The sequence below is a fragment of the Mirounga angustirostris genome, unplaced genomic scaffold, assembly GCF_029215605.1.
Source record: "Mirounga angustirostris isolate CCGP_5_RB_7025 unplaced genomic scaffold, mMirAng1.0.hap1 SCAF_15, whole genome shotgun sequence".
Taxonomy (NCBI): Eukaryota; Metazoa; Chordata; class Mammalia; order Carnivora; family Phocidae; genus Mirounga; species Mirounga angustirostris.
Genome location: NW_026991723.1, coordinates 10,836,491 through 10,855,576, shown reverse-complemented (window position 1 = coordinate 10,855,576; position 19,086 = coordinate 10,836,491). Strand labels below are relative to the sequence as shown.

At 39.1% G+C, this 19,086-nt stretch overlaps 1 protein-coding gene across 8 annotated transcripts in view; it reads right to left on the bottom strand.

Annotated features, from left to right (window-relative positions):
* ZNG1C (Zn regulated GTPase metalloprotein activator 1C) overlaps positions 1-11,180 on the bottom strand; it is a 53,020-nt gene extending 41,840 nt beyond the window's left edge. For 4 of the 8 annotated variants that reach the window (XM_045882204.2, XM_064579931.1, XM_064579930.1 and 1 more), the window contains exons 1-4: positions 10,924-11,179; positions 6,720-6,806; positions 4,668-4,764; positions 3,468-3,559 (exon numbers count right to left, since the gene is read on the bottom strand). In XM_045882204.2, the coding sequence (XP_045738160.1) occupies positions 3,468-3,559; positions 4,668-4,764; positions 6,720-6,806; positions 10,924-11,077 (430 nt within the window). In that variant the 5' untranslated portion in view covers positions 11,078-11,179. Of the gene's footprint in view, positions 1-3,467; positions 3,560-4,667; positions 4,765-6,719; positions 6,807-10,803 lie in introns of all 8 variants that reach the window. The other 4 variants (XR_008506694.2, XM_045882205.3, XM_045882208.3 and 1 more) reach the window with 3 other exon arrangements.
* Between the last annotated feature and the right edge of the window lie 7,906 nt (positions 11,181-19,086).

Genomic DNA, 19,086 nt, shown 5'->3' with positions numbered 1-19,086 from the left:
TTTTGTTTGGAAAATATTCCTGTCTCCTCATTTTACTTGACTCTTGGTTTCTATTTATTAAGCAAAACAGTTACTTCTCCCAGTCTTGAAGGAGTGGCCTTGTATAGGAGATAAGCCTTATTATTCAACCTTGCCCTAGCTCTTGGTTGTCTCTCTGAAACTCTGTGATTACCTAATTAGCCTAAATTATTCTTGATAGATCCCACAGTTGTTGAGAGTGTGTCAAGACCTGCCAGTGTTGGGCGCCTGGGTGGCTCAGATGATTAAGCGTCTGCCTTCGGCTCAGGTCATGATCCCAGAGTCCTGGGATCGAGTCCTGCATCGGGCTCCCTGCTCCTTGGGAGCCTGCTTCTCCCTCTGTCTCTCTCTCTCATGAATAAATAAATAAAATCTTTAAAAAAAAAAAAAAAATAGACCTGCCAGTGTTCCAAAGGGAGTGATCTCAGCACCTAGTTTCAGACTGACTGGAAGACAGATCCACAGGAAGGAGCTTTTGGAGTATACAAATATATAGCCCTGTGGCACCACAACTATAAACCCTGCTGATCTCCAGCCCAAGAGATCTGGAGGTGTCTCCTGAACTCAAGCCACAATAATCAAGGCTTCAGACAAGCACATAAACTTTTTGGAGGTACCAGCAAGCTCTGTTGAGGCTGAGGGAGAGATCAAAGATGGTGTCTCCCTACCTACACTTTGAGAGCACCTTTGAAGCCTGTCCCTTAGGCTGAAGCTCCAGGACAAGTGGATGGGCCTTTTTCATAGGCAGACTAGACTAGTAGTGTGTTTCAGCTTGCTGTCTATGCAGTGCCTTGGGTATGACAGCCCTCCCCAAACTACCTTCCTATTACAGTCCCATAGGGTATAGAAATTCAAGCTCCTCTGGCCACCAGGGACAGGTGATCAACAGACATTCCTTCTGTGGACTGCAATCAAAGGCATGTTTTAGCAAGGCTGAAAGAGTACTGAGGGTGATGCACATCCATGGCTTCAGGGATGCAGGAGGAGAACAATGTAGGCAGGATACACCCAAGGCTTTAGTGAGGCAGGGACACGTCTGGGGATGGGGGCACACCCACGGCTTTAGGGAGGCTGTCTGTGTCCACAGTGCCTGACTGCACTAGCAAAGTGGAAGGAAAGTGCAAAAATGGTGCTCACAAGCACCTCTGGACCCAAAGAAAGTCCCAACTGGTCCCAGCTACTCCAGTAAACACTTTAGAATTAGCAAATCAATCTCCTTCACATATAATTTAGTCACTTTTCAAACTGTTGCCTTTGCACTGGGTCCCAAAATGAGTGTGCTTGTTTGTGAGCCCCTCAAAAGGAGTACCTCAGATTCCCCACAGCCCCCCAGGTTCACTGTACACAAGCCCCTTTGGTTTCCAAACCCATTTGGGAGGGCCTCGTCTCTCCAGTGCAGGTTCCAAGGGTTGGCATACCCAAAGTGGGGTATAAACCCATCCCTCCTCAGGTAAAGACTCCAGACCTGTGAAATCCCTCCCTACTATGAGTTGCTGCACCGGGGTGAAGTTTTTGGCAAAACCACATCTCCACCTCCTCTATTCATTTCAGTGTAGCCCTTATATTCCTTATTGTAGACAGAGCTGTTCAGCCTGTTTTTAGTTCTTTCTGAGCAGGAATTATTCCATAAGTAGCTGCAGATCTGGTGTGTCTATGAAAAGAGATAGTTCAGGGTGTTCCTAAGCTGCCATCTTGAACTGCCTCCAAGTTCTCTTCTTGTAGATTCAAGTAAAACTAAATTAATACTTACTAAGAATAGCACAAAGAATGCAATCACATTTTTGTAAAATTATTTATCTGTTTATACAGCTTTCATATGCACATAGAGCAGGGGTTCCCAAATTTATGAATGTGTAAGAATCCCCTGGAGGGCTTATTAAAACAGATTGCCGGGCTCACACCCTTACAGATTCTGATTCAGTAGATCTGGGATGGGGCCCAAGAATCTGCATTTTTCACAAGCTTCAGAGACTGATGCTGTCATTCAGCAAGTAGCACTGGCACAGAAAAATCCCTGAAATAAAATTTACCTACTTGTATTTCATTGTAGTGAGATACAGTGTGATTTAACTTTCTTCTTCACATTTTCTTAGATATTGGGTAAATTTTTTTTTAATGAATGTTCCATTTTTACCCAAACAATAAAATCATTATTCTAAAGAAAGTTAGAAGAAACATTAACCTGTTCATACCTACAATTTGTACAAAAGCTTTCTGAGATCTTTATTTAACTTTTCCTTCTCCCTCTGAAAAGCTGAACCATGTTTTACTAAACTCACCTACTCTCAAAGTTATGAGTTTTTCTCTATAAAGTGGCTACCATGAAAGAAACTGATATTTGCTATTTCAAAAAGGAGGCATATATTTTCCCATCCTACCAGATTTAATATTTAATATCAGTGTAATAGTCCGAGTCCTATCATCAGTCAAATCTATTGGAAATGTATGAAAATGTACATAATATGGTCTACTACAGGACCAAAACAGCCCAACTCAACACTAATTTGAAAACAGAAGGACAATGTTATTATGCAGTATTTGGAAGCACAATAACCACTGATTACATTTGGACCTTCAGTATACTTCAGTATCTGTTTTAAACAGTTATGACCCCTAATAAATTATTACTAAACAGTACTTCTATATAGTCTTTTATATAGTTTTATGGCCCAATGCCATTAACTCAAATAAAAAAAAAGGTATGGTCAGACTTACAGAAGGAACACTAAATGTTCTGCAAACTAAGAATAAAGGTGTAACCTAAAAGACATTTGGGTAAGAAGGAAACAGAAATCGATTGCTAAAACACTTCAACTTTGTGTAGCTTTCAATAGAGAGGTTTAAATGTAATTCTACTCAGAGATAAAAATTTCATGGATAATCATTAATTCCACACCAGGAAAAGGCCCAGTAGGCTTAATTTAACTCTGTACCTAATGACAGTATTTACCAATAAAACTATTTCAACTTTAGTAGTAGAAAAACAAAATGCTAATGCTAACAATTAATTGAAAAAGAGTAAGCAATACTGAAATTAGAGTCCAAAAGCCCTTAAGAATCTTTAAATGACCCTCCAAGAAACCTGGATTAGAAAGTAATCAGAAATAAGATCTCTGTAGACTATAATCAATCAAATATAGGAGTAGAACTTATAAGTAGAATGTCTTTATTTTTCCTAAATTTCCATACTTTAACTACTTGTGTTCCTACCAATAATCTTAAATAGATCAATTGAATTTCAATCCTATTATCAAGTTAAAATTATCAAGTACTCCGATTATGATTTATCTGCAGAAGAAACATGACAATCCAGTATTTTTCCTGTTTTAAGCAACAACAAAAAATATTTAGTCTGGAGTGCAGGTTTAATGCTTACTTTACATATTTCTCTAATACATTTAAAAATGTTTAAGAACTATATTCTGGTTATTAATAATGTCATCTCTTACCCGGATCTGCTAACCCAGTGGTCTCTAAGAGTATGTAATCAAATTTCCCCTTCTTCTGCATCAAATTCTCAATAGCTCTAAGGCCATTGTCCCTGTAGAATACCAAAATATAAAATACAGTTTATTACCTTAATATTTTAAAGTGATCATTATAAATGTTTTAAAATATATTTAGCAACCTGAGACAAAAATATCTTTAGGCATGTGAAAATTTAACTCCTTCCCAAACTTCTAACACAACATCCATCAATATTTACCAATGGTGGGGAAAAATAGAGGCATATATACTGATAGCAAAATAAATCAGCTACATGAGGAGTTAATACTTTAATAAAATTAAAAGTAGAGGAAACTTTAATACCCTGACTGAAGTCAAAAGCTGCTATTTTTATAGCATAATGAAAGAAAAAACTCAACATCCAAAACAATGATAAAATTTATGAATTACAGTGATTTAATATAACATCTAAAGGGACACGATCATTACTTTTCAATCTGTTCTAAATAAGGGTACCAGACAGTGCAAGAAAATACTGGATTTCATTTTGGTTGTTCAAGAAAATGTCATGATTTTAGCTTTGTTAATATATTTGACTCAAAGTCAAATACTTAAGTTGTAAATGATGTAGAAAAAATTTAATTCACTAGAATATACAAAGTCAACAGTACAGGTATTAATTTTCCTAATTTACTCAACAAATATCTGAGTGAATAGATATGTCAGGTCCTTTTCTAAGATCGATGGTATATTAGTGAAAAAAACAGACACTGTCCTTGGAAGCAACTATCACTGGTGGAACACAGCGTGAGCCTATTCACCTTTTTGATGGTCATTTACTTTTGTTTTTAGAAGGTGAATCCTTGGAAATAAGACCAATGACTCACTCAATGTAAAATAGTAATTTTTACACATGAAATGTGACTTTCACGTACCACAGAAATCACTAATTAAACCCTAACATCAAAGACAATAAAAACAAACTCAATAGAAGAACCAAAGCATTAGAGCAGACAGAAAAATAAACAGGGCAGCAAGAAACACTCTAAGAAAATACATTCTAGTAAGTTATTTTCTATGTGAAAATACAATGAAGCAGACTGTATGAATTTAGTTACATTACACTAGAAAATCAAAGCTGGAAATATAATCAATAAACATTTATAATAAACCAACAAGCACACAATAAACACATTCCTCACTTTACTGAACAGCAGAGGCAACCGTTTCTAAGTTCCAGCCATTCTTCATAGAGCTCTCCACCTTGGCTGACAGCTAAGGATTTCTCCACTGCACTTCCTGAAATAATTAACAAGAAGCACTCTTAAGATTATGTTCACTAGCCAACCAAAAACAAAGATGAGGATATCAACAACACAGATTTCAAAACATTTTATACAAAAACCTTTTATAACTTTTATTCTTTCATTCTGTTTGTGCAGCCTCAGTGTTCTAAACTATACTACTCTAGATTATTTAAGTTTTTATTTTTTAAAGAGGATTTAAGTCCCTAAAAAGGCAAATCCAGGGGCGCCTGGGTGGCTCAGATGGTTAAGCGTCTGCCTTCGGCTCAGGTCATGATCCCAGCGTCCTGGGATCGAGTCCCACATCGGGCTCCCTGCTCCTTGGGAGCCTGCTTCTCCCTCTGCCTCTCTCTCTGTCTCTCATGAATAAATAAATAAAATCTTTAAAAAAAAAAAAAAAGGCAAATCCAAAATTAATGACTCATACCTACTTCTTTGGCCCTCTCACTTGCCCATTAATAAAAGTAGCTATTTCAAAAGCACTCTTTGTCCATGGCCAACTAGTATGTTTAATGTATTGGTTTTATATGCCCTTAACCCTCTTAAAAGACTGCCTTATCTATTTTTTTCGTTTCATTCTTCTTCTAAATTGTTTTTGTTTCTACTAGACAGACTACTCAATATTCCCGGTATGAGTAAAAACCCAAGTTCATTTTGAGGAAGTTTGCTTGGCCAGGGTATCAGTGTGCTCATTTAAAAATTAAATTTTTAAACTAAAGTTTCCTAGCAATGCTAACTTAAGAAAGAATAATATATATGTGAAATTCTGAGATGCTTGTTATCATACTTACTTTTCCTCCAATAAAGAAATATACCAAAGCCAAGGGAGTATTCTAAATATCCAGTAAAGCAAATGGCCACAAAAGAAAATGGAGTAATTTTTCATGTATATATTTTTTGTTTATATTTCACTTAGGCAAGGATAAAGAGCTCTAAAAGGGACTGCTACAGAATTCAGGGTTATATATAAAATGAGGTTATAAATAAAATGCAAAGGAAAGTATTGCAAATAAATGGTTTATATAAATTATATAAACAATCCAGAAAGAATGAAGAAAAATAGCAACTAATAATAAATGTGATCACAGTGTCCAACAGATCAGTTAATAAGAAGCTAGAGTACAAGATTAGGATTTTAAAAATCTTAGCATTTTAATTTTTTCTAACAGGACTTTTCACTTTAGTTTATTAAAATGAGAAATCAAGTTTAACAGGTCTTCCTTCTTGTTCATAAAACCTAGCTCCTTTATTCATTTACAACTGAGAAAATAGTATAAGAAATAGCTCAACATAAGACATATTTTTTGGCTAAAAGTGAGCTGTGGTTAAAATTCACACTTAAGAAAAACTTCTAAAAGTAATCAAAGAATTGTGTGTAACACTGCTGTACAGGTTTTTTTTAAGCATAGTTCAATATTAAAAACAAAAAAAATTGGAATTTTAAATGCATGTATTTCCACAGACAACTGCAGATGCTTGAGATGGAAACCATATATTTAACTTATTTTTTAAATCTTCAGTTTTAAATGCTTTGCAAACAATAAACATCCAACAAGATAAACTTACAAAAACTGAAGCATTTTAAAGAATTTTTCAAAAGTTACAAGTGAACAGTATAGTCAGTACAAAAGTACATAGAAAGTCTGAAAGAACTTTCTTTCATATGTTTAGATTTTTACTTCTGGAGTTATTTCATGTAAAAACCTAATTTAATTCTGTTGCTATGAATTTCAAATGTATATAAAATTTTATGAAAACTAGTAATTTCAGTATCTCAAATCTGTACAAAATAAAGCTTGAAAGAAATTAATTTTCCCAGAACAATCCGCATCAATATGTTCACATCATAATACCCTGTATTTTCATTTTTAAATATGGAATATCAATTCACCAGGGGAATAAGCTATCCTATAAATTCTTACAGCATGGCATTCACTGAACTTTACTTACCTTCCCCAAATTCGTTTAAAATAACTGCTACTCTTTTACTATGTTGCTCTGTCAAAATATAGTTCAGAAGTGTTGTCTTCCCAGCACCTATAAAACATATTTGTTTTAAATAACAATATTCAAAGGCTAATTTTAAAGGCACACACAAAAAAAGAGTCCCAATGTTTTTAAAAATTTGTGTGCTATTTTTAAAATATTATTTTTAACTATGGTATAGAAGATTCTAGAGGGAAAGATTAAAGTATCCTTTGCAACTATTAAAAAGCTTTATGTTGACATAAAATCTTATAAATATTTACAAATATGCCTACAACATGGATCACAGCTTGCTGCACCCTCATTTAACAAAAATATGCCTTCTATACAATTTATAATTAATATAAAGACATCTAGATTTTCTATTAAGGAATTATTGAAATAATGGTTTCCAGGGAATAAAGTACTCATGTACTTTATTTACTTTATTTAAATTACTCATGTACTTTAAAATATTTAGACACTTTCACATGATGACAATGTTTCTTAGCCAAGAATACACAGTTTACGTCTCTAAAATTTACATAAAGCCCTTTTATTTCAACATCCATCATTAACCAGACACAAATTCAAACTGACTACAGGGCTATTTTCGTACTCAAAGTAACCTATAAGAAAATAAGTATATATACAGTTGACCCTCGAACAACTGTGTGGGTCGCAGGTCCACTTATATGTGGACTTTTTTCTGTAAATATAGTACAGTACTGTATTTTCTCCCCCTTATGATTTTCTTCATAACATTTTCTTTTCTCTAGCTTACTTTTTTGTAAGAATACAGTATGTAATACATGTAACATACAAAATATGTGTTAATCGACTATATCACCAGTAAAGCTTCTGCCGACCAGTTTAACCAGGGACTGGTTTTGGCTCCCGAGTTCAAAGGAGCTGGGGTGCACCCCGTCGCGCCCGGCCAACGGGAGCAGCCGCGCTTAACCCTTTCCTGGTTGTGCCTGGGGCAACGTCCCACCAGTAAAGCTTCTGGTCAACAGTAGGCTATTAGTAGTTGAGTTTTGGGGGAGTCCAAAGTTACTATGCAGGAAGGTGGCACCCCTAACCCCCACATTGTTCAAGTGTCAACCGTATCTGTCTACCAATCTATAAAACACACACACAAAATAGGAGAATGGATGTAGAAAATGTTAACAATATACACAACATTCAGTACTTAGAAAGATAAATTCATAAAGCTACACTAACTTTATCCAGTAGGTGGCAGGTTAAACCTAGTATGTTCCGCTCAAGTAGAAGAAAAGCATTTATCTTATGAACAACTATACACACCAAAGTTCAAAGAGGAAAAAAAACAAACTGCACATTAGTGTAGTTCAACTGTATCATTTATTTACTTTTCTGTTGGTGGGCATTTGGGTTATCTCCAGTGTTTTATTTTCCCAAACAGTGCTGCTAAGACCTTTCACATGTAAGCTTGCACACAACTTCTGAAGTACATTTACGAGATTTCTAGCCTTTAACTAGGAGAGATTTAATGATCATTAGGGTATTAATATCTTCCACATTTTTAGGTCATATTCCTTTTTTTTTTTTTTAAGATTTTATTATTTGCCAGAGAGCGCAAGAGAGAGGCAAAAGCAGGGGGAGCTGCAGGCAGAGGGAGAAGCAGACTCCCTGCCTAGCAGGGAGCCTGATGTGGGACTCGATCCCAGGACCCTGGGTTCATGACCAGAGCCAAAGACAGACGCTTAACCGACTGAGCCACCCAGGCATCCCTCTAGGTCATATTCCTTTAAAGGCTGTTGAAGGGATGAAAGGCTTGTGTTTAGAGTGCTTTAAAAAGCTCAACATCACAAAAGTGTGAAGTATAGAATGAAAGGGACAGAGCTTAAGGAGGCAGGGCAATGAGGAAATTCTTAGAACCAGTCCAAGCGTGAGAAAGAGACCCTGAACAGGAGGGCAGCACTAGGCAGTGGCAGTGAAAATGGAAAGGCAGAGGTGGACGTAAGAGACCCTCTAATAAAATTACTAGGACTTAGTAATTAACCATATTATGAAGCAGAAGACTTTAAGGCACAGTTTATTCGTTCAAAAGTCTACTATGGGCCAGATTTCATGCTGGGCCTTAGCAAAAAGTGCACAAAACAGAGACAAACTGTCTCTACTTTCACAATGCTTACAAAGACTAAGAGTGGGAGATGGAAGGTAATTCAGACCGTAAAGAAGCAATGATGTCACAGGATTACAGAGTGGACAGAACATGTACAAGATGTTAGGGAGCACCAAAAAGAAAGGTCTAGGCAGAGGAGTAACAAAAAGGAAAAGTATTCTAGGGACTAAAATACTTGGCACCTTTAAAAAAAAATTTTTTTTTAAGATTTTATTTATTTGACAGAGAGACACAGCGAGAGAGGAACACAAGTAGGGGGAGTGGGAGAGGGAGAAGCAGGCCTCCCGCTGAGCAGGGAGCCTGATGCGGGGCTCGATCCCAGGACCCCAGGATCATGACCTGAGCCGAAGGCAGACGCTTAACCGACGAGCCACCCAGGCGCCCCTATAATTTTTTTTTTTTTTTAAAGATTTTATTTATTTGACAGAGAGACACAGCGAGAGAGGAACACAAGTAGGGGGAGTGGGAGAGGGAGAAGCAGGCTTTCCGCCGAGCAGGGAGCCCGATGCGGGGCTCGATCCCAGGACCCTGGGATCATGACCTGAGCCGAAGGCAGCCGCTTAACGACTGAGCCACCCAGGGCCCCTACTTGGCACCTTTTAAACGTAAAAGTAATTCAATGTGGCTGGACCACAGTTTTGAAGGCTAGAAAGACAGTCAAGAGCCAGATCATATAGGACCTTTTGATTCATGTTTAGGAATTTGAACTGCAACCCAAATGGAAACACTGAAGGGTGTGACACAGTTGACACTTACAAAGATCATTAGGGCTAAAATACAGAGAATATATTAAAGGGAAGCATGACACAAGACTAGTTAGAAAACTTTTGAGTATTCCAGGTGGTTGGAATCACAGGAGCAGGAGGATTGGAGGGTAAGGTAACATATGAGGTTTTGGACCTGCCGAGTTCGAGATGTCTGTGGGACATCAAAATAGAAACTATCTGAGTGTCAACTTAAAAGGATGGACAGAGGTTGGAGAAAATTTTAAAAAGAAAAGCCAGAGAATGGGGACACGACAAAAATAAATTCCCTTATAAAACCAGTCCGGAGGAAAAAGAATAAACTCAGACTACAAAGCTAAAAAAGAAAACACCAGAGATTTCATTCTTATTTTTATGTAAAAGGCCCCCACGTGCACCAAGTTTGTACTCGTCTCTGGCATCATCTAGGAATGGTATCATTAACCCCAAATCGTTTCATTTTGTTTACATTTAATTTTCCCCACACTTTTAATATGGTCCTGTATCTATTCTAGCCCTTCTAGTAAAATTTAAGGCCTTAAAATACTCCTCCTCGGATTTTTCCAAGAAAGTCCCTCTAGTGTAAGCCCGAAAACTGTCCTTCAGGAAATTGCACGCTTACACACCTATGAATTGAAGTGTCCATGTGCATTCCTGAACGTCCTTGGCTTGAGAAATAGTCTGGGAGGGTAGGGATTTTATTCCTACTTTCTCCTAGAGTGCTTTGCAAAAAAACCTCAAAAAAAGGTTTGAGATAGGAGTCCTCTCCCCGAATAGCTGGGAGAGGCTGGCTCGCGGGGAAGGGGAAGCTACTAAAGAATGCCCCTTGCGGGTCGGGCACAGACAGGGCACCCTTTAAAGGTAACAGACATAAAGGTAGGTGTTTCCTGCCCCATTTAGCAGGTAAGAAAACAAACTCAAACAGGCGACCGATACTACCTGCACTTTCCAGTAAGGCTCACGAGCTTCAGAAAGGTAAGGTAACTTGTTAGAGGCCACAGGGATAATTAGGGGGCGGGTCCAAGCCTCCAGGCGCAAAGCCAAAACCAGCTCCAAAATGCGAGGTTAACTTTCAGTCTCCCTCGATAAATGAGAATCTAACGCCAAGGGGTCTGGGCATCCTTGAGCCCCGAGATGAAAAGCAACCCAGGCGGGAAGCGCGTGACCCAGCCCCTACCTCAGAGACATGTGCTGTCGCCCAGAAGGCCCAGATGCCTAAGGTGATGAGGCACCGGCAGCCCCCCAAATCCCAGGATACCAGCGTTCACGGCATTTTCTGACCGGGATGGTTAGTTACCTAAATACCCGGTGATAATTGTGACTGGGATCTTAGCGCCGGGCCCAGACTTTTCCTCCTCCTCTCTTAGCTTCGTCTCAATGGGGACCAATTCAGGACAGTCCTCCTCCGCCGGCTCCTCTTCCTCATCCACAGCACCCATAGCCGCTAACATGCCGGCCAAGGGCACAGCACGCCTCACCCTCGGCTCGGGAGACCGAACCAAAACGCCGAAACGCAGCTGCGCACGCCGAAAGCGCCACGCCGGGCGCGTTCTTGACGTCATCACGCTGCGACGTGTGGCGCCTCCCGGTCCCGCCCGGCTTACCTGGGCCGAGGCTGAGAACGACCTCGTCTCTTAGCCACGCCCCCACAGGAGCTGGGCCCACCCCCGGGGCGTGTTCTCCGAACCTGAGCGGAGCTGGGCGGAGCTGTTAAGGCTGCAGCCGCGATGCTGTCACTGTGTTTGCCTATTGAGACCTGGGTGGTGGGAGCCAGGAGTGGGTAGCCTGACCTAAACAGCCCCCGTAGAGAACAGACTTCATCAATCTGACAATTTTTTAGTGTCATTAGAAACTTTTTTTAATTCATAGGGGAAAGAATGGGAAGCTAAAACATTACTGTATTAATTGTACTTTTTCTCCCTGAAGGAATAACGAGTGAAATTTTTTTCTTTTTTATAACTGCATATTTTACATGTATATCCAAATTTTTACAATGTACATGCACTACTCTCATTTATTTTTCTTTCTCATTTCTTATTTGGACTCAGGTAACCTGTGTTCATTTATCATATTCTTTGGTTCATGGCACTCCCATCATTAATCCATGGGTAGCCCTCCTTTCTATTTATGTCTATAATGAACTCCTTTGACTTCATCCCTAGCCCAAGAACATTACCAATAAGTATACCTATCTATGTGGAGTCAGTACCCTGTTCCAACCTTCTGCCTCTGCCTCTCCCTTAAGATAGTAACAATTACCCTGAATTGATTTCGGGTGACTGATCATTCCCTCCTTTCTTTTTGGTGTTATCAAATATATATGTGCATAGACAATTTATTGTTTAATTTTGTCTTTGACTTACATAAAAAGAGTATCATACAGTATGTAATCTCCTGGGGTTATCTATATTTTCAACTCTTCTGTTTTATTATATTCTTTTTTAAAATTTATTTTATTATGTTAGTTAATCACCATACATTACGTCATTAGTTTTTAATGTAGTGTTCCATGATTCATTGTTTGCGTATAACACCCAGTGCTCCATTCAATATGTGCCCTCTTTAATACCTATCACCAGGCTAACCCATCCCCCCACCCCTTTCCCCTCTAGAACCCTCAGTTTGTTTCTCAGAGTCCATAGTCTCTCATGGTTCATCTCCTCCCCCAATTTCCCCCCTTCATTTTTCCCTTCCTAATATCTTCTTTTTTTTTTTTTTAACAGAAAATGTATTCTTTGTTTCAGAGGTACAGGTAGTGTTTTATTATATTCTGTTATATGACTATACAGCAATTTCTTCATTCATTTTCTGTCAATCATTTCCAGGTTTTGCTCTATGGACAGCATTCAGTGACCCCTCAGCACTGTATTACTGCCTGAACAGAAGTTGTTACAGCCCTGACCACTTTCTCCTACACATTGCTCAGACACGTTCTTGCAGATACCCTTACGTGGTTCTGACAGAATGTTATACTAACATCTCTTATCTCACCAAGAGCAACCTGTGCCCAATAAGGCCAGCTCGGTCAAGATGACTGACAAATATTGCTGTAACAGTGTATAGCCTTGGTCAGAGCAAATAGAGTTTTACACACCACAGTAGTCAAAAGACAAAGGCACTCCAAATGTTCATCACCTGATGGATGAATAAACAAAATGTGGTACATCCATACAATGAAAAATTATCTCACAACAAACAGGAATAAAATACCTGCTATAAGATGGCTGAGCCTCAAAAGCATTATGCTAAGTGAAAGAAGGCATTCACAAAACACCACATATTGTATGATTCCATTTACATGAAATGTACTAGAGTAGGCAAATCTTATAGAACCAGAAAGCAGATTAGTTGTTACCAGGGACTGGGGGCTGAGAGGAGTGACTGCTCATGTGTACCTTTTGGGGGTGTCATCAATGTTCTAAATCAATGTTCTAAAACCGATTGTGGTAATGGTAGCACAACTGTGTGAAAATACAAAAAACCACTGAATTGGATGCTTTATTTTTTTAAAGATTTATTTATTTATTTGAGAGAGAGAAAGAGCATGGTGAGGAGGGGCAGAGGGAGAGAATCTTCAAGCAGACTCCTTGCTGAGTGCAGAGCCCCACCCAGGGCTCCATCCCACCACCCATGAGATCATGACCTGAGCTGAAACCAAGAGTCAGACGCTCAGCCAACTGAGCCACCCAGGTGCCCCCGTATACTTTAAATAGGTGTATAATATGGTATATGAATTTTATTCCAACAGAGCTGCTATTTTTTTTAAAGATTTATTTATTTATGTATTTGAGAGAGACAGAGAGGGAGAAGGAGAAGCAGACTCCCTGCTGAGCAGAGAGCCCGACATGGGGCTCAATCCCAGGACCCTGAGATCATGACCTGAGCTGAAGGCAGACACTTAACCGATTGAGCCACCCGGGCGCCCCCAGAGCTGCTATTTTTTAAAAGTGTTAAAGTTTTCACTGTGCATTAAAAGTGGGGGGTTGCCAGTGTGAATTTGCAGGGAAGCACTGCCTTCAAGGTCTTCCTCCAGCCATTTCAAGCCCTGGCCTTCTGAGCAGTTAAGTCTGAACCTATTTGTGGTGATTTCTCAGCTGAGCCACACATAGGCATGACTACAAAGATTGCAGCTTAATAAGTTTCTTTTGTCTGTTTCTGTAAGACTCTTCAGCAATATATCTATCCAGGAATTCTGTGGAGTTCCGCCATTTTCTTTTCTGACTTTTATTAACTTTTTTCAAAATTTAGTATCCATGTGTCTGAAGAGGGGAGGGTTTTGATATATTCAGATACATGACTTGCAACCTCAGCTCTCCCTACATGTGTGACTGTTTTCACTTCTATCTTAACCTAGGACTTACCACTTTTATCCATTCTATTTTGAGGGAGGTTTTGTTGTTGTTGTTTAATCCCAAATGCCATTTAAAATACGTAAAAAAAAAATCCTAATCCTAATATTGTAGAGTCTATTGCATTTTCTAAGGTAACTTTAAAATTTCCTCAGTTTTGGGGCACCTGGGTGGCGCAGTCGTTAAACGTCTGCCTTCGGCTCAGGTCATCATCCCAGGGTCCTGGGATCGAGCCCCGCGTCGGGCTCCCTGCTCCGCGGGAAGCCTGCTTCTCCCTCTCCCACTCCCCCTGCTTGTGTTCCCTCTCTCGATGTATCTCTCTGTCAAATAGATAAATAAAAATCTTTAAAAAAATAAAAAAAATAAAATTTCCTCAGTTTTGCCATTTTGTTTAGTTTCAGTAGCTTTGTAGCAAAGCAATAACTATGTGTGGATCCCTTACCATGTGATAGGCATTGTGTTACGCACATCAAATGCATTATCTCCTTTAACTTGGCAAGATAAATATTATTCGTATGCCCATTTTATAGACAGGGAAACTAAGCCTTGAAAAGTTAAATATCTTGCTCAAGGTCATACAATTAGTAAATGGCAGCCCCGGGGCTCATTCCAGATTTACCTGACACTCGATCCCACGTTCTTCCAAACCAGGGATCTTCAAACTTATTCTGTAAAGGGCCAGGTAGTAAATATTTTACGTTTTACAGGTCAACAGCCAAATTCAAGAATATTATGTAGGTACTTTCATCATAAGAGAGAACAAATTTCTGCAAATTTTGAAAATTGATTAGATTTGAAATTGAATTTGATATAATTTTCATATGTCATGGAACACTGTTCTTTTCATTCTGCTTGCAGGCAGTAGAAAAAGAGGCGATAAGCCATAGTCCACCAACTGCAGATCTAAGCTAACAGGCGCTGCCTTGTTAAGCTGTATTAAATGATATTTTGCAAAAACAGATCGTCTTTGCTATTTTTTTTTTATTTTCGGCTATTATTTAATAGCATCCTTGCTATTTTCAGCTTAGTTTGTAAATCCTTACCATTGCAACAACCCCTTGCCCTCAAAGGGTTGGGCACCACGATTACCACCATATGAATATTCAGAGGAAGGTCTGAAGCTGAGAAGCTTAAACTATTTCTCCAAGGAAACTGATACCTGGTCTCGGAGGGACCGGATTTAGGCGGCACCTGAGTCTTCCTAATGGGAGGAGCCTTCCTGCATTGGAGCAGAGCAGATAAGCCCTCTGGCCGTCTGGATTCCTGCCGCCCAGCTTCACGACAATAACCTTGCCTTAAGATCTTTGGCACAATTCCCTGCTCCTCCCCTTTGCCTCATTTTACTCCTTTAAAAGTTAGGAGAGTTGCCAGGGGAAAAACTAAGGACTGTCGCTATATCCAAATCAGAGGAAAGCTAAAAATAGTGCTGGCTTGGTTTTGCTTTTTTTGTTTTGTTTTGTTTTTCTTCTCTCGTTTTGTGACTTCCTACAAAGGAAAGAACACATCAGTGTCCTGCAACAGCTATTGGTTTAGAGGAAAGGAAGCAGGGTTTCAGAATTAACCCAGTTCCTCTACCTAGCTGTGGTTGGTAAACAAGCAACAAACAAATAAAGCATCTCATAGTTGAGGAGACTGTCTAAATAGCATCCTCTTCTCTTGACAATGGACATTTAAAAGTGACATTTGTGGCTTTAAGTTTTACTTTCTAACTTTTTTTTTTTTAAGATTTATTATTTATTTATTTGACAAAGAGAGACACAGCGAGAGAGGGAACACAAGCAGGGGGAGTAGAAGAGGGAGAAGCAGGCTCCCCGCAGAGCAGGGAGCCCAATGCGGGGCTCGATCCCAGGACGCGGGGATCATGACCTGAGCCGAAGGCAGTCACTTAACCGACTGAGCCACCCAGGCGCCCTACTTTCTAACTTTTATACTTTTAGAAAAATGGCAAAATCTACAGGCACCTACGTGTGATTTCTTCAATGTAAGTAAAAGACACAGAAACAAAAATAAAATACCTTCACTCTTCATTCTTCTTCCTATTCATTCATATTCTTACAAAGAGTGTTTAGTTGCACTTAACACAAAAATATTGTGCGATCAGCAAAAACCAGGTCTTTCCAGTTTCAAGCGAGTGTCTTCTGAGTCCCATAGCTCTGTCTCTCTGTGAGGACCATGGTTTCACTACGAAGGAAAGATTCATGAATCCTTTTCAGATCGATTGACTTTCCTCTTATGATTTTCCTGTTTCTCTTCTGGCCTGGAGTCCCAGTGTTGACTACTCCGAGTACACGGCAATACCTCTTCTCAAAGCCACCAAGCCACTTCCATACCTACATCTCGACCACATAATCTTTTTTTTTTTTTAAGATTTTATTTATTTATTTGACAGAGAGGCACAGTGAGAGAAGGAACACAAGCAGGGGGAGTGGGAGAGGGAGAAGCAGGCTTCCTGCTGAGCAGGGAGCCCGATGCGGGGCTCGATCCCAGGACCCTGGGATTATGACCCGAGCCGAAGGCAGACGCTTAACGACTGAGCCACCCACCCAGGCGCCCCTCGACCACATAATCTTTTTAGGGAACTTCCTTCAAATCAACATCCTTCGGCACACTTACTCCTTCTACAGGCTACCTTGATTTTAGTGACCCCTCCAAACTTACCTGTATAAGAATCTGAACTTCCCTGAATTAGGTATGTGTATTACCCAACACCCTTTCCACCCCCTGCTTTAATAACAGCAGAATCCCGATTTTTTTAAAAAAGGTTTTATTTATCTGACACACACACAGAGCACAAGCAGGAGGAGCGGCAGGCAGAGGGAGAGGGAGAAGCAGGCTCCAGGCCGAGCAGGGAGCCTGATGTGGGGCTCGATCCCAGAACCCTGGGATCAGGACCTGAGCCGAAGGCAGACATTTAAGTGACTGAGCCACCCAGGTGCCCCTCAGATAAAATATTTTAAACCTAAAATTTTGATTCTGCTTTACTTAATATAAAAGACAGGTATGGGTCACAATGATATTTCATGCAAAACTTGGCAAGACAGAATCTTCTGGACCCCAAAGTTTTTAGAAGTCAAAGTACTGCTCTGGTTATTATGTTGCTCAGTAAAGATAATAAAGTGAATGTTTACGTTCCGGTGACCACAGAAGCACAATGGCCGGGTAGGGCAAAGGTCTGAGTATGCTCTGTTGCTGTTGTATTAATTTTTCTTGTCAATGTTTACTAAAAAAGAGCAAGTAGCTCTCCAGGTGAGTCAACTGTTAACTTCAAAGTTATTTAATCTCCCAAATGTAACCTTTAACTTTAAAGCATGTCATGACCTTATCAACATGTTTGTTGAAGGAAATCTTTTTTTTTTTTTTTTTTAAGATTTTATTTATTCATTTGAGACAGAGAGAATGAGAGACAGAGAGCATGAGAGGGAGGAGGGTCAGGGGAGAAGCAGACTCCCCGCCGAGCAGGGAGTCCGATGCGGGACTCGATCCCGGGACTCCAGGATCATGACCTGAGCCGAAGGCAGTCGCTTAAACAACTGAGCCACCCAGGCGCCCCCTGTTGAAGGAAATCTTAATTGTTTAATTGATCTATGCGATATAGAGATTACAGGGAATTAAATGTTTTCAATTAAGCTGTATATGAATTTACCACACTTGTGATTAATAAAAAATCCACCATCTTTTAGTGTAGATTCTCTTATTAATCAGAATGCTCCATTCACTCTTTTTTGTCCAACTTTTTCTTGGAGGCTATTCAAAATAAAGGTGTTTCTAGCAGTTTCATATGTAAATAAAATGCAAAGCCTTATCTGACCATAGTATTCCAACATATGAATGAGACACATTTATTTAGCTATACCCCTACAGGTGGATAGTTAGGGTGTTTCCAACATCTTACCTTTAGAACAATTCCTTTCAGCAGAATTTCTAGGTCAAAGGCATATGCAATTAATATTTTGATAGATATTTTATAATTTGTCTTTCATAAAAAGGTTGTTGATATAAATCTTATTTATTTTAAAAAATTTAACTTTCAGGGGCGCCTGGGTGGTTCAGTCAGTTAAGCATCTGACTTAGGCTCAGGTCATGATTTTGGGTTTTAAAGATTTTAAAATTAAAAAAATACTATCTTTGACAAATACAAGAGTCATTAAAAGGATGTGTTGTTAAATAGAAAAAAAAATACAGAATACTATGTATAGTACTGCTCTATAAGGAGGGGAGGAACAAGAAGGAGAGAATAGTTAATATAATAATATTTATTTTTAGTACTTCATTTAAAAACATCTCTACATTGACTTATTTTCTTACTTATTGCTTTCTTAGCATTAGAATTTGGTAGAATTTGGCTCATCACGTCACCATTCATTTCTTATCAATCCACTGCCATTTTCCAAGCTGAAAGGTAAAACTTCATTTTAACTTTTTAACATTTCATTTAAAAATATTTCTAAATAACTTAAGAAGTTACAGAAACAGGAGTACCTCAGTGGCTCAGTTGGTTAAGCACCTACCTTCAGCTCAGGTCCTGATCCCGGGGTCCTGGGATTGAGCCCTGCATCAGGCTCCCTGCTCAGTGCGAGTCTGCTTCTCCTTCTCCCTCTGTCCCTCCCCCCTCCACTCATGCTCTCTCTCGCTATCGCCATCTCTCTGTCAAATAAATAAATAAATAAAATCTTTTTAAAAATCTAAAAAAAACCCTCTCTCAAATAAATGAATAAAATCTTAAAAAAAAATAATGCAGAGATTCTCATAAACTCTTCATTCTGCTTCCCCTAATTCTAATATCTCACACAATCATAGTGCAATTATCAAAAGCAGGAGAACACAATACTATTAACCAATCTGCAGACATTATGCAAATTTTGCTGGTTGTCCCACTAACATCCATTTTCTGGACCAGGATCCAATATAGGATCTTACATTACACTTAGTTATCACATCTCTTTAATCTACTTATTCTGGGGCATTGCTCAGTGTCTTTCATGACTGCCACACTTTGAAATAGTACTTGGTCAGTTATTTTGTAGAATGTCCCTCAACTCAGGTTTGTTTTATGCTTACTCAGGATTAAATTCAGGTTATGCATTTTGGGCTGGAATATCACAAGTTGATAT